The sequence below is a fragment of the Macaca thibetana genome, chromosome X, assembly GCF_024542745.1.
Source record: "Macaca thibetana thibetana isolate TM-01 chromosome X, ASM2454274v1, whole genome shotgun sequence".
Taxonomy (NCBI): Eukaryota; Metazoa; Chordata; class Mammalia; order Primates; family Cercopithecidae; genus Macaca; species Macaca thibetana.
This window is the reverse complement of record NC_065598.1, coordinates 98,528,233-98,544,551: the sequence shown is the minus strand read 5'-3', so window position 1 is coordinate 98,544,551 and position 16,319 is coordinate 98,528,233. Positions and strand designations below refer to the sequence as shown.

At 44.8% G+C, this 16,319-nt stretch overlaps 1 protein-coding gene across 1 annotated transcript in view; it reads left to right on the top strand.

Moving 5' to 3' along the window:
• Window positions 1–472: 472 nt before the first annotated feature.
• NXF3 (nuclear RNA export factor 3) overlaps window positions 473–16,319 on the top strand; it is a 45,840-nt gene continuing 29,993 nt past the window's right edge. The window contains exon 1 of the mRNA XM_050775947.1: window positions 473–633. Coding sequence (XP_050631904.1) covers window positions 495–633 — 139 coding nt within the window. The 5' untranslated portion in view covers window positions 473–494. The remainder of the gene's footprint in view (window positions 634–16,319) is intronic.

Below are 16,319 nucleotides of genomic sequence, written 5' to 3'. Positions count from 1 at the left end.
CTCTTGGGAACACAAAATAATGTTATGAAAGCTAAAGCTGGAACCACATTCCTGCCCCTTATTTGATGTGTGACACTGGAATCCTTTTCAGCCTCTGTCGGCCTGCCCTTGCTTATCTGTGAAAGGGAACTCATGATGCCTTTCTTAGAAAAACTGTTCTGTGGGGATAAATGAGAAATACCACACAGAGTATATGGCACCTAGTAGGATTTCAACAAATGGTCATCCAGGCCCACCTTTCTTCTCCCTGCCAGAGAAGTGATGACTGTTATCTAAACCAAGCAGCATAACTGCCACAGAAACCATCTGAAAGTGGAGCAGGAAGATGGAGTATGTGCTCACACTTACATTATACATGAAGCTTTGGGGCCATTTCTGTGTTGCAGGATGGTTTGTTAAGGCATTGGGGTGAGGTGAGAAGATTTGTCATTTTCTTCCCCATTCTTTGGTCTTCTAGATAGATATTGGAAAAGCAGTTTCCCATTGAGTCTCAAATGAAGAGAGAGTGCAGATTAAGAAGAGGCAGGAGTCACAAGCCCTTGACGCTCATACCAGACACATTACTGCTTACAGGACCTTGTGCTGGGATTTCATCTGCACCATCAGCTTCTTCAAAGAGAGAGACGTTGTTGAGTGAGTACACATAAGGGCACAATCCTAGCAACATAAAAAACTACAGGTGTTTAAGTCCTAGAAGGTCATTCTTTATAAAAGGAGACCATGTGTTGTCCTTTGAGGAGAGTAAGAGTTACATCCCCATTCCTCATCATTATTAGAGGCCTCTGCAAAATTAATTTTCTATCAGTGAGTCTCAATTGGTCATCTGTAAACTGGAAATGATGATGCCTTCCTCACAGACTTGTTGTGAGAGAATGATGCAAAATGTATAATTGCACATTCTTGGCTGTAAATATTTGTGCTATCTTAGAATAAGTGCCCCTTTACACCTTCTTCCCCCTGAAAATAGTGTTCCTGAGATTTGTCTAATAAGGTAACTTTGCGGATTTTTAGATATTATGAACCCTGACCATTTTTTGTACCATTGCCCAAACTGCTTGAGTTTGTGTGGTGAGCAAACTCTGCCATCCAGCTCTGTGCTTAGCAGCAAGTGCGTTGTAGTCATATACATCCATGAAGAGAGCATAATTGTACCTCACTAGTAGGGTTGTCATGAGGATTAAATTCAGTCACTAAAGTCAAGAACATGGAGCTGGACCTTCTAAACAATGTGCTCCATCAATATTGTTAGTTGCCTTTCCTCTCTGGATCAGGGAACTAATATGGCTTCTACCTAGACCCCTCAGGTAGGACCCCTTCACTTGCATGCACATCAGAATTAGCTTGGAGAGCCTTTTAAAAACTTTTAGCAGAAACTCTCTTGTTGTTGGAAATAGGACTTATATATTAAAGTGCCTTCAAGTGATTAAGCCATAGTAATATGGGCCTCAGAAAGTAATGTTCCATTTGACACCTGAAGTGTTATGTGAAAGCTTATTTCCCCTTCATTCCACCAGTGCCAGGTATGACCAGCTTTTGCCTTTACTGACACTTAGAACGCTCATTTCCTTACACCTGCCCATTGGAAGAGCTCTCTCAGATGATCGTTAACTTAGAGATTCACAGCTCTTTTTCCTCTGTGGTGTCTCCTGTTACAAGAGCTCAACGTGAAAACATGGCATGCTTCCATGATGTTAAGCCTGAAGGTAAAATGAGAGGACACAAAATAGCTTATTATCTGGAAATAGGATGTTGATTTTTTTTTTTTTTTTTGAGATGGAGTCTCACTTTTTCGCCCAGTCTGGAGTGCAGTGGTGTGATCTCGGCTTACTGCAACCTCCACCTCTTGGGTTCAAGCGATTCTCCTGCCTCAGCCTCCTGAGTAGCAGGGATTACAGGTGCCTGTCACCACGCCTAGCTAATTTTTTTATTTTTAGTAGCGATGGGGTTTCACCATGTTGGCCAGGCTGGTCTTGAACTCCTGAACTCAGGTGATCCACCTGCCTCAGCCTCCCAAAATGTTGGGATTACAGGCGTGAGCCACTGCGCCCAGCCAGATGTTGATTTTTGTCCCTGACCCCAAAGGCCATGAATGAAGTGATGAGATGGTAAGGGACTGATGATGCTCTATTCTTCACAAGACGCCATCAGCTGGAGATGGAAGCCCCAGTGTAGGCTCCTAGGGGTGCCTCTACTTCCCTCACTCCCTGAATTATTTTCTGTGGACTAAGATTTGTGCTCTGTTTCTGGCTCTGATGGTGTTGGAATGGTGTTGGTGTGTGATTTCTGGGAAGTAGGAATGGGGAGGAATGCTAGGGAGGTGTCAGCTGTTAGGGAAGCCTTGAGAGGAAGGGATCCTGATGTAAGAAAGGAGTGAAAACCATGGCCCTAAGTCAGGTTTAGTCTGGCATGCACGTGTTGTCTATTTTTAAATTCTTTTTTTTCTTTTTTGAGACAGTCTCGCTCTGTTGCCCAGGCGCAATCTCGGCTCACTGCAAGCTCTGCCTCCCAGGTTCACGCCATTCTGCTGCCTCAGCCTTCCGAGTAGCTGGGACTACAGGCACCCGCCACCATGCCCGGCTAATTTTTTGTATTTTTATTAGAGACAGGGTTTCACCGTATTAGCTGGGATGGTCTCGATCTCCTGACCTCATGATCCGCCCACCTCGGCCTCCCGAAGTGTTGGGATTACAGGCCTGAGCCACTGATGCCCGGCCTTAAATTCTTTTTAGAGAAATTATTTTTTCAAAAAAGAGATGAGGTCTCACTGTGTTGCCCAGGCTGGTCTTGAATTCCTGGGCTCAACCAATCATCTTGTCTCTGCCTCCCGAAGTGCTGGGATTACAGGCGTAAGCCACCATGCCCAGCCACATGTGATGTCTAAAAATAATCTTATATTTCTCCTCCTCAGAGGCGTCTGAATTTCCTGTCAGGCTATGACCCTGTTTGTGTGCCTTGGAAACTGGTTTCTGACACTGTGAGTAAGGACAGCATTAGTGTTGTTCTCAGAAGGCCGAGTGGTGGCATGAGGATGGGAGTTGTGGGAGAGGATTGAATCCTTTGGAGGACACAGGTGGTCAGAGCAACTTTCAAGACCCCACTGATGGGAAACAGAACAGCCTCCTCTGGCTGAGAGGAGGGCAGTAGAGACAGCTAGGAGGGCAGCAGGTGCCTCTTAAAGCAGGAACCATACAGTGGCACATGAGGACCTGGATCATCAACTGTGGCTAAGTGAGATGCTAACCTGAGATGTTAGAGCACTTTTACATGCTTTCATGAGCTGGAGCTAGAACATAGGCTGCTGATTCCCAACTCTGCACTCTCCTCATGAATTACTGCAAGCTGCCTTTTCAAAGGAAAGGCAGACTTGTTTCTTGCCATCTTGAAGACAGGGTTTCCTCATCTCAAAAAAGGGGATAGACACTGCTCCCTTAAAGAGTGGTCCTGAAGGTAAACTGCCATCTTGTGTGTGCAGAAAATAAGCCAAGTGCAAATATAATCCCATTCATGTTAATGAGACCCAGGGGTGATTGGAAAGTGGAGGGATCAGCCAATGGTGCAGTTTGCTCAGAGCACAGAGTGCTTGGCACACAGGGCTAGAAATGTGGGCTGGGTCCATGGGGAAGGAGGTGTCCTTGGCAGGGAGAAAAGGTGGGCTGCTTTTGAGGATGTTTTGAAGGCATGATTATCTTCATCTGCTTTCCTAACAGCACCAACATTATCTGGAACCATTCTTTGTTTCAAGGGCTATATTTGGCTCTGAGGCTCTGTTGCTATGCAACAGGCTCCTCTGAGCTCAGAGCATGATTCAGGGGTACTGATCTGGACAGCTGCGTCCACAGAGTCCTGGAGAGAGGATGACAAAGAGGGGGTGGGAGAAGGTCTGGGAAGCCTGTACAGGAGTAAGGTCCTAGGGTCTGCAATGGCCTACTCTGGGAGGGGCCGACTGTATGGTGTAGACATGTCAGTCAACACTGGTGAGGGACAGAGCAAGCAAAGGAGATGGATTAATGAACAAAATATATGGAGTTAACATAAAATGAAATTTATGTTTAGTCTTTTAATATACATAGGAATTTTCCAAACATAACTGGCAAAAGACTCTCCAAAATGTTTCATAAGTTACTCTGAAGAATAACCTGTTTTGTCATTTCGATAATTAGGGGCTTTAAAGCAATCCTAGGCAAAAAGAACAAATCTGGGGGCATCACATTATTAGACTTCAAAGTATGCTACAAGGCTATAGTTACCAAAACAGTATGGTACTGGTATAAAAGTAGGCACAAAGGCCAATGGAACAGAATAGAGAACCCAGAAATAAAGCTGAATACTTACAGTCAACAGATCTTCAAAAGGCGTACAAAAACATAAATTGTTCTACTTAAATGGTGTGCAGTAGGAGAAATTTTTCAAAAACATAAATTGGAGAAGGGACAACCTATTTAATAAATTGTGCTGAAAAAACTGGAAAGCCACGTGTAGAAGAATGAAACTAGATCTCTATCTCTCACCTTGTAGAAAAATCAACTCAAGGTAGATCAAATACTAAAATATAAGACCTGAAACTATGAAAATTCTAGAAGACAGCATTGGAAAAACTCTTATAGACATCGGCCTATGCAAAGAATCTATGACTAAGACTCCAAAAGCAAATACAACAAAACCAAAGATAAATAAATGGAACCTAAGTAAACCAAAAAGCTTTTGTGTTGGGAGAAAAGCTGAGTGTTGGGAGAGAAGCTGAGGCAGGGCTTGCATGTCTGCTAGACTTGCTGGCTCCTTGCTTCTAGCACTCCCATTATCTCAAGCTGCCATATGTTTCTCATTCACTTGATACACTGTTTCCTTTCAACTGCCATATCCCCACCACCTGTTTGAGCACCAATAAACAGCATGGGCTTCCAGAGCTCAGGGCCTTCACAGCCTCCACACTTGCATTGGCCCCCTAGTCCCACTTTCTCTCTCAAACCGTCTTTTTCTCATTCCTTTCACTCCACCAGACTTCATCACTCCCACAACCTGGTGTTGGGTCTGATCACCCCAACACTTCTGCACAGCAAAAAAAACAATCAGCAGAGTAAACAGACAACCCACAGAAAGAGATAAAATATTTGTGAACTATGCACCTAACGATGGACTAATATACAAAATCTACAAGGAATTCAAATGAATCAGTGAGAAAAAAAAAACAAAAACAGTCCCATCAAAAAGTGGGCAAATGACATGAATAGACATTTCTCAAAAGAAGATATACAAATGCCTAACAAACATACGAAAACATTCTCAACATCACTAATTATCAGGGAAATGCAAATGAAAATCACAGCCATACCACCTTACTCCTGCAAGAATGGCCATAATTAAAAAGTCAAAAAACAATAGATCTTGGCATTGATGTGTGGCAAAGGGAATGCTTATATGCCACTGGTGGGAATGTAAATTAATACAACCTCTCTGGAAAACAGTATGGAGATTCCTTAAAGAGCAAAAAGTAAATCTACCATTCAATCCAGCAATCCTGCTACTGGGTAGCTACTCAAAGGAAAATAAGTCATTATATAAAAAAGTCGTTGCATACATATGTTTATAGCAGCACCATTCACAATTGCAAAGATGTGGAACCAACCTAAGTGCCCATTAGTTAATGAGTGGAGAAGTAAATTGTGGTATATATACACCATGTAATACTACTCAGCCATAAAAAGAATGAAATAATGTCTTTTGCAGCAACTTGGATGGAACTAGAGACCATTATTCTAAGTGAAGTAACTCAGGAATGGAAAATCAAATATCATATGTTCTCATTTACATGTGGGAGCTAAGCTATGAGGACATAAAGGCATGCTGAGTGATATAGTGGACTTTCAGAACTCAGAAGGGGGAGAGTGGGAAGGGGCTAGGGATAAAAAGTCATACATTAGGTACCATGTACACTACTTGGGTGACAGGGGCACAAAAATCTCAGAATTCACCACTATTTAATTCAGTCATATAACAACAACAAAAATTACTTGTACCCCAAAAGCTATTGAAATAAAAATCAATAAAGAACAAAAGCAAAAACAAAAATTAGGGGCTTTAAATTTTAGGAAAGAAAAACCAAAAATGAAATGGAGACCAATGACTCTTAGCTCATCGCATCCAGAATTACAGCTTTAGAAACCTCAGATGAGGAATTGCCAAAAGTGATAGGAGGAAGAAAAGAACCCAGCTTGATGGCATCAGCCATGGCCTTCTGGAATTTTCCACACATTGTCAGCAATTCCTCTGTATCCATCACTTTTTGGCTTTTTTCTTGTTGTTGTTTTTCTGAGAGAGAGTGTCGCTCCATCGCCCAGGATGGAGTGCAGTGGTGCAATCTCGGCTCACTGCAAGCTCTGCTTTCTGGATTCACGCCATTCTCCTGCCTCAGACTCCCTTGTGACTGCCAGCAGGTTGTAGTCCAGACTTATGCCACCCGAGATGATCTCTTGGAAATCCCTTTAGCTAATCCTGACCTTAACCTATATACCGATGGAAGTTCATTTGTGAAGAATGGGATATGAAGGGCAGGTTATGCCATAGTTAGTGATGTAACCGTACTTTAAAGTAAGCCTCTTTCCCCAGGGACCAGTGCCTGGTTATCAGAACTAGTGGCACTTACCAAAGCCTTAGAACTGGGAAAGGGAAAAAGAATAAATATGTATACAGATAGCAAGTATGCTTATCTACTCCTACATGCTCATGCTGCAACATGGAAAGAAAGGGAGTTCCTAACCTCTGGGGGAACCCCCATTAAATGCCACAAGGAAATTATGGAGTTATTGCACAGTGCAAAAACCCAAGGAGGTGGAATTCTTCACAGCATTCTACAAAAACCCAAGGAGGTGGAATTCTACAGCAGCATAAGCAGCTGGCAGAGGCAGCAGAAAGGAAAGAGAGAAAGAGACAGGAAGTCAGAGTGAGAGAGGAAGAAACAGAGACAAAGAGAAGGAGACAGGAAGAGACAGAGAGACAGAAAGTCAAAGAAGGAAAGAGAGGAAGAGACAAAAAGGGAGTCAGAGAGAAAGAGAGAAAGAGAGAGACAAAGGAGAAGTTGAAGAGAAAGAAAGAGAGATGGAAGTAGTAAAGAAAAAACAGTGTACCCTATTCCTTTAAAAGCTGGGGTAAATTTCTAAATGTCTACCCAGCCAAGGTATATTCTTCTTATGTGGAACACTGACCTATATCTGCCTCCCTACTAACTTGGACAGGCACCTGCACCTTAGTCTTTCCAAGTCCCAACATTAACATTGCCCCAGGAAATCAGACCTTATATTTAGCCCTCAAAGCTCAAGTCCATCAGCACAGAGCCATACAAGTAATACCCCTACTTATAGGGTTAAGAATGGCTACTGCTACAGGAACCGGAATAGCCAGTTTATCTACTTCATTATCCTACTACCAGAGACTCTCAAAGGATTTCTCAGATAGTTTGCAAGAAATAACAGAATCTATCCTTACTCTACAATCCTAAATAGACTCTTTAGCAGCAGCGACTCTCCAAAACCGCCGAGGCCTAGACCTCCTCATAGCTGAGAAAGGAGGACTCTGCACCTTCTTAGGAGAAGAGTGTTGTTTTTACACTAACCAGTCAGGGATAGTATGAGATGCTGCCCAGCATTTACAGGAAAAGGCTTCTGAAATCAGACAATGCCTTTCAAACTCATATACCAACCTCTGGAGTTGGGCAACATGGCTTCTCCCCTTTCTGGGTCCCGTGGCAGACATCTTGCTGTTACTCGCCTTTGGGCCCTGTATCTTTAACCTTCTTGTTAAATTTGTTTCCTCTAGAATCGAGGCCATCAAGCTACAGATGGGCTTATAATTGGAACCCCAAATGAGCTCAACTAACAACTTCTACCGAGGACCCCTGGACCAACCTGCTGGCCCTTCCACTGGCCTAGAGGGCCCCCCTCTGGAAGACACTACAACTGCAGGGCCCCTTCTTTGCCCCTTTCCAGCAGGAAGTAATTAGAGGGGTCAATGGCCAAATTCCTAACAGCAGTTGGGGTGTCCTCTTTAGAGGGGGGATTGAGAGCTGACAGTGTGCCAGCAGCCCTCGCTCATTCTTGGCACCTCCTCAGCCTCAGCATCCTCTCCAGCCATGCTTGAGGAGCCCTTCAGCCTGCTGCTGCACTGTGGGAGCCCCTCTCTGGGCTGGCTAAGGCTGGAGCTGGCTCCCTCTGCTTGCAGGGAGGTATGGAGGGAGAGGTGCAGGTGGGAACTGGGTCTGAGTGTGCCACTCGTGGGCCAGCATGAGTTCCAGGTGGCCGAGGCTCGGTGGGCCCCGTGCTCGGAGTGGCTGGCTGGCGCCACCAGCCCTGGGCAGTGAGGGGCTTAGCACCCAGGCTAGCAGCTGTGGAGGGTGTGCCAGGTCCCCCAGCACTGCCGGACTGCCTGTGCCGTGCTTAAATTCTCACTGGGCCTCAGCCACCTCTCCCACAGGGCAGGGCTCTGGACCTGCCGCCTGCCATGCCCTAGTCCCCCAACGGGGGGAATCCCATGCAGCCTAAGCTTCCCCGACAGGCACCGCCCCTGCTCTACAGTGCCCAGTCCCATCGACCGCCCAGGGGTTGAGGAGTGTGGGCATGCAGTGTGGGACTGAGGAGCAGCTCCGCCCATGGCCCTGGCACAGGATCCACTAGGCAAAGCCAGCTGGGCTCCTGAGTCGGGTGGGGACTTGGAGAATTTTTATGTCTAGGTGGAGGATTGTAAGTGCACCAATCAGCACTCTGTATCTAGCTAATCTAGTGGGGACTTGGAGAACTTTTTTGTCAAGCTAAAGGATTGTAAATGCACCAATCAGCACTCTGTGTCTAGCTCAGGGATTGTAAATGCACCAATCAGCACCCTATCAAAACAGACCAATCAGCTTTCTGTAAAAACAGACCAATCAGCTCTCTGTAAAACAGATCAATCAACTCTCTGTAAAATGGACCAATCAGCTCTCTATAAAATGGAACAATCAGCAGGATGTGGGTGGGGTCAGATAAGGGAATAAAAGCAGGCTGCCGGAGCCTGCAGTGGCAACCCGCTGGGGTCCCCTTCCATGCTGTGGAAGCTTTGTTCTTTCGCTCTTCGCAATAAATCTTGCTGCTGCTCACTCTTTGGGTCCGCACCGCCTTTATGAGCTGTAACACTCACCGCGAAGGTCTGCAGCTTCACTCCTGAAGCCAGTGAGACCACAAACCCACCAGAAGGGATGAACAGCTCCAGATGCACTGCCTTTAAGAGCTGTAACATTCACCGTGAAGGTCTTCAGCTTCACTCTTGAAGTCAGCAAGACCACGAACCCACCAGAAAAAAAGAAACTCTGGACACATCTGAGCGTCTGAAGGAACAAACTCCGGACACACTATCTTTAAGAACTGTAACACTCACTGTCAGGGTCCGCAGCTTCATTCTTGAAGTCAGTGAGACAAAGAACTCACCAATTCCAGACACAGAAGCATGTGCAGTGCCTTTCTTATCCTTGGGAATTGAGCACTCTCAATGTGCTTAGAAAGTTGTACGCAAGCCCATTTGAGGCCTTTTTCCCTTTTCCGATGGAATGTCCCTGAGAGGTCATGCATCACCATTTTGTTTCTTAGTGCATATGCCCAGGAATTTTCTTCTCCCTGGCATCTGGTTTCAATGAACACTTTAATGTTAATAGCTGTGTATCATCAAGAGATTGTCCCTCCAGGCTGGGTGTGGTGGCTCATGCCTGTAATTCCAGCACTGTGAGAGGATGAGGTGGGTGGGTCACGAGGTCAGGAGATCGAGACCATCCTGGCTAACACAGTGAAACCCCATCTCTACTAAAAATACAAAAAATTATCCGGGCATGGTGGTGGGTTCCCATAGTCCCAGCTACTTAGGAGGCTGAGGCAGGAGAATGGCATGAACCCAGGAGGCAGAGCTTGCAGTGAGCCAAGATTGTGCCACTGCACTCCAGCCTGGGCAACAGAGTGAGACTCTGTCGCAAAAAAAAAAGAGATTGTCCCTTCCTGGTGCCCTGGCATAGGCCGCTGAATTATCATTTTTGGAGAAGCAGTGTGATAATTGTCAAACTGTCACCAGACATTCCTAGTGGGTGGGGGGAGAGTTTTCTTCTGTCCTGCTCATGCCTATCTAACTACCTGTAACATTTGGAAATGGTGAAGCTGTTGGAGTGTTGTGGGAAGTCAGGGACTCTGAACAGAGGCACTGGCTGGAGCCGTGGCAGAGGAACATAATTTGTGAAGATTTCATTTTAATATGGACATTTATCAGTTCCCAAAATTAATACTTTTATAGTTTCTTATGCCTGTCTTTACTGCAGTCTCTGAACATAAATTGTGAAGATTTCATGGACATTTATCAGTTCCCAAATAATACTCTTATAATTTCTTATGCCTGTCTTTACTTTAATCTCTTAATCCTGTTATCTTCATAAGCTGAGAATGTACGTCACCTCAGGACCACTATTGTACAAATTCATTGTAGAACATGTGTGTTTGAACAATATGAAATCTGATTGTATAACATAGGTGTTTGAACAATATGAAATCAGTGCACCTTGAAAACGAACAGAATAACAGTGATTTTGGGGAACAAAGGAAGACAACCAAAGGTCTGCCTGCCTGTGGGATTGAGCAGAATAGAGCCATATTTTTCTTCTTGCAGAGAGTCTATAAACGGACATGCAAGTAGGAGAGATATTGCTGAATTCTTTTCCCAGTAAGGAATATTAATAATTGATACCCTGGGGAAGGAATACATTCCTGAGGGGAGGTCTATAAACGGTTGCTCTGGGAGTGTCTGTCTTATGCGGTTGAGATAAGGACTGAAATATGCCCTGGTCTCCTGCAGTACCCTCAGGCTTATAAGGGTGGGGTAAAGATCCTGCCCTGGTAAATTTGAGGTCAGATCAGCTCTCTGCTCTCAAACCGTTTTCTGTTGTTGAAGATGTTTATGAAAACAATATGTACATGACTGAACATAGACCCTCATCAGTAATTCTAATTTTACCCTTTGCCTTGTGATCTTTGCTTTGGCCTTTGCCTGGGGATCTTTATTGCCCTTTAAAGCATGTGATCTTTGTGACCTACTCTCTGTTTGTACAACCCCTCCCCTTTTAAAGTCCTTAATAAAACCTGCTGGTTTTGTGGCTCAGGTGGACATCATGGACCTACTGATATGTGATGTCACCCCTGGAGGCCCAGCTGTAAAATTCCTCTCTTTGTACTCTTTCTGTTTATTTATCAGACCAGCCAACACTTAGGGAAAACAGAAAGAACCTACGTTGAAATTTTGGGGGCTGGTTCCCCCGACAGTGGAGTTTGGTGGCTAATGATAATTAAAGCATTAGAGTATATTTGAGAAGACTTCTCACAGGAAGTGATGTTTAAGCAAAGACCTGAGGCTAAAGAATGCCAAATGGAAATTATAGGAGGCCATTGTTTTGGACTAACCTTTTGCACTAGGCCCGAACAGCATAGACTAAAAATCAAAATGGAGTCACCCATGCTAAAGTTCCCTTTTTTTTTTTTTTTTTTTTTTTTTGAGACAGAGTCTTGCTTTGTCACCCAGGCTGGAGTGCAATGGCACAATCTCAGGTCACTACAACCCTCTACCTCCCAGGTTCAAGTGATTCTCCTGCCTCAGCCTCCTGAGTAGCTGGGATTACAGGGGCCTACCACCATGCCCAGCTAATTTTTGTATTTTCATTAGAGACAGGTTTTGCCATTTAGCCAGGCTGGTCTTGAACTCCTGACCTCAGGTGATCCACCCACTTCAGCCTCCCAAAGTGCTGGGATTACAGGCATGAGCCACTGTGCCCGGCCCACTCATGCTAAAGTTCTGAGTAACCAAACCCAAACTAAGTTGCTGTATGACCTTCCAGAGAAAGAGATAACAGTCTCTTCTACTACACACTAGCCCATTTTAAATCAATTGGCATGATAATGAAGTTCCCTCTGCTTTAATTCTCACACAAAAAAGATAGCCTGAAGTTACCTGAGGTTAACTAATCGGTTGTTTTTCTATTGTTCTGCCTCTCTGTCCCTTCCTTATAAGAAAAGTATCCTTGAAATGACTAACATGGGGCCGGGCGCGGTGGCTCAAGCCTGTAATCCCAGCACTTTGGGAGGCCGAGACGGGCGGATCACGAGGTCAGGAGATCGAGACCAGCCTGGCTAACACGGTGAAACCCCGTCTCTACTAAAAAATACAAAAAACTAGCCGGGCGAGGTGGCGGGCGCCTGTAGTCCCAACTACTCGGGAGGCTGAGGCAGGAGAATGGCGTAGACCCGGGAGGCGGAGCTGCAGTGAGCTGAGATCTGGCCACTGCACTCCAGCCTGGGCGACAGAGTGAGACTCCGTCTCAAAAAAAAAAAAAAAAAAAAAAAGAAATGACTAACATGATCTTTATTCTTTCTTTCTGCAATTTTCAGCCTGTCTCTGTCTATAAAGTTAACCTCTTCTGTTCAACTCATTGGAGCACTTACTGTATTTTATGGTATAACGTGTGACCAGATTCTAGAATTACAAATAAAGCTAATTGAGATCTTTAAAATAAATTTGTTGTAGTTTTATCTTTTGACCTATCTGGCAACCATGAAGTGAACAGTCTTCCCCATGAAGCCCTGAAAGTCTTGAGTAAATCCCTCTTAAGTCTGAGCTCAGCTCTCTTTGGCATTTGAGCTCCCCGATACTTTTGGCTTTGTGGGTACCAAGGTTAGTTTGTGCTATGAGAAAGCATTTGACTTTGGAGTACATAGGGTTAGTTTGTTCTGTGGCAGGGCAGGGTTTGCAGTAGCTGAGAAGTTACTGGCAAGGGCTGCATTTTTTTGCTCTGTTTGGAGATATCTCATGTGTTTTCTCAAGATTATAGCTATACAGAAATGTGGGTTTCACCACATTTGCAGCTAGCATAAAGGGCTGCAGTTTTAAGGTAACTGACAGGAATGGCAGTGAGTGGTTATTATTGCAGGGGAGTGATCTCCGGCTTTCAGAATTCACAGGTATGTGGATTTTTTCTTCTGCACTTAGGTACGGGAAGCATCAGGTATCTGACTGGGTGAGACAGAAACTGTAAAATCATTGGCTAAGTTGGTCAAGAAGATCTTGTAACCAAAGCCATCTTGGCTCTGGGAAATCCAAAATCCAACATGAAAATGGGAACCCTAATTTCCTTCTTTTTCTTTTTTTTCTTTCTTTTTCTTTTTCTTTTTTTTTTTTTTTTTTTTTTTTTTTTTGAGACGGAGTCTCGCTCTGTAGCCCAGGCTGGAGCGCAGTGACGCAATCTCAGCTCACTGCAAGCTCTGCCTTCCAGGTTCACGCCATTCTCCTGCCTCAGCCTCCCGAGTAGCTGGGCCTACAGGTGCCCACCACCATACCTGGCTAATTTTTTTATTTTTTATTTTTAGTAGAGATGGGGTTTCACCATGTTAGCCAGAATGGTCTTGGTTTCCTAACCTCGTGATCCACTTCTTTTGGCCTCCCAAAGTGTTGGGATTACAGGAGTGAGCCACCGTGCCCGGCTGGGATCCCTAATTTCTAAAGATCTGAGTACTTCACATTTCAGTAGACCTGTCTTAGTTGTGCATAAGGTTTCTAGCCCCAGGCAGGGCTTGGTGGTTCACACTCATAATCTCAGCACTTTGTGAGGCTGAGGAGGGAGGATTATTTTGGGTCAGGAGTTTGAGACCAGTTGTCTTTAAGACAAAAAAATAAAAATAAAAAAATTAGATGAGCCTGGTGACACATGCCTGTAGTCCTAGCTACTAGAGAGGCTGAGGCTGGAGGATCCCTTGAGCACAGGAGTTCAAGGCTGCAGTAAGCTGTGATTGCAGCACTACCTTTCAGTCTAGGCAACAGAGTGAGTCAATATTAAAAAAAAGAAAAAAAGATTTCTGGCCCCAGAAGCAACAAATTTTTACAAAAGTGACAAAATTTTACTAAAGATAATCTAGTATTACGATGACCATTATGTCGAACGTCATCTAAGAAAGTGTACTTGAATTCTCAGCCTCTCGAAGGCAGAGAAAATGGAATTCCTATTGGCATGTAGAAGGCTAGAGTAGACAACAGGACTCTAAAATAGCTTTTCTAAAAGACTTACTGTGAAAAGCTAGTAAAAGGCTAAAAACGCAAGATATCCCCCATATAAAGGACTGTAAAACTTACCTAACTCTTAGTGCTTCCCTTTAACTTACGTTACCTGGAATATTCCCAGTGTACTAAACAATTCAGTGTCTGAATTGCATTTCGTTTTTAAAAAAGGAAAGTTAGGCTGGGCACGGTGCCTCACGCCTGTAATCCCAGCACTTTGGGAGGCCGAGGTGGGTGGATCATCTGAGGTCAGGAGTTCGAGACTAGCCTGACAAACATGGTGAAACCCCGTCTCTACTAAAAATACAAAAATTAGCTGTGCATGGTGGCACAAACCTGTAATCCCAGCTACTTTGGAGGCTGAGGCAGGAGAATCTCTTGAACCTGGGAGGCGGAGGATGTAGTGAGCTGAGATCGTGCTATTGCACTCCAGCCTGGGCTACAAGAGCAAAACTCAGTCTCATTAAAAAAAAAAAAAAAAAAAGGAAGTTAAACGATTTCCTTATAAGGTAGAAACACTCCAAAAGTCTGCAGATAGTACACTATTTGCTTATACTTTCTGGACAAAAAATGGAGGCCAAGGCCATAGTTTTAAAATTTCCAAAATTGGCCAGCCGTGGTGGCTCAAGCCTATAATCCTAGCACTTTGGGAGGCTGAGGCGGGTGGATCACAAGGTCAGGAGATTGAGACCATCCTGGCTAACACAGTGAAACCCTGTCTCTACTGAAAATACAAAAAAAATTAGCCCAGCATGGTGGCGGGTGCCTGAAGTACCAGCTACTGGGGAGGCTGAGACAGGAGAATGGCGTGAACCAGGAAGACGGAGCTTGCAGTGAGCCGAGATCACGCCACTGCACTCCAGCCTGGGCGACAGAGCAAGACTCCTTCTCAAAAAAAAAAAAAAAAAATTCCGAAGATCTTCAAAAGTTTTCTGAAGAATTCAGGCCTGAGTCTTAGCGACATAGTCTTGCTCAGTCACTCAGCAGGCTGGAGTACAATAGCCTGATCATAGCTCACTGCAGCCTCAAACTCTTGGGCTCAAGCAATCCACCTGAGGTCGTTGGAATTACAGGCATGAGCCACTGTGCCTGACAAAACAAAATTCAAAGTCTTAATTGTAACTTTTTTTTTTTTTTAAACAGAGTCTCACTCTGTGCCCAGGCTGGAGTGTAGTGGCACTATCTCAGCTCACTGCAGCCTCTGCCTTCCAGGTTCAAGGGATTCTCGTGCCTCAGCCTCCAGAGTAGTGTGTGCCACCACACCCAGCTAATGTTTGTATTTTTAGTAGAGAAGGGGTTTCACTATGTTGGGCAGGCTGGTCTCCAACTCCTGACCTCAAGTGATCAACCTGCCTTGGCCTCCCAAAGTGCTAGGATTACAGGTGTAAGCCATCGCGCCCGGCCCTTAATTGTAATTTATGATCCCCTGTGATACTTGACCTCTACCACCTAATACATTTGGTGGGACCTGGGGAGACCCAAAAGGGTAAAAGCGGCAGAATAATCTTCTCTTGAGAATGGTATCTGTAAGAATTAAAAAAAGAGGAAACACAAAAAGTTTATTTTAGAGAAAACAAATCTGAGAACGGCGTCTGGCCAAGTTAGGTCAGAGGCACACTCTCTTACAGACTAAGAGTTTTCAAGGATTCAGGGTGGGAAAGTTTATCAGAGGCTTGGACTGCTTCTGTGTCTCTTTGTTGTGCTTATCTGGGAGGGACAATTGTGTGTCTGTTCCCGTATATCTTTCTGCAGCTACAGGCATATCCTCCCCGCCCCCCGCCCCCGCCGCGGCCCCCGCCACCTCCCAGAGTCTGCTTTTAGCTTCCCTATCTTAGTGTACCCGAAGGGAAAGGAATGTGTTTATTAAGGCCCACTGTTTTACTGGGGCCCATTGTATGAGGGTGAAGTTTGGCAGTTACCCAAGAGACTTTCCTCCCACCTCCCTCTGTGCCAGAGCTGTCTTATCTGTATTTTACTGTCTGCTCTTTCCGGCTGCTTGAAGTTAGAAGAGAAGTGATTTCCTTGAAATGCATGAGGCTAGAAAGGGAGCTGGAACTTAAAGTGGCGGTGTTTGTTCGAGATGATGGTGCTCCTGCTCTTTCAGTATCAAGGACCTGACAAGCCCCATCTGGTCTACTTATGGACCAGGCAAAGCCAGAAAGACTGAAATGACCTTTTGAAAGTCGTTCCCAAAGTGTTTCAGCTCCATGGCAACCAACAACCTA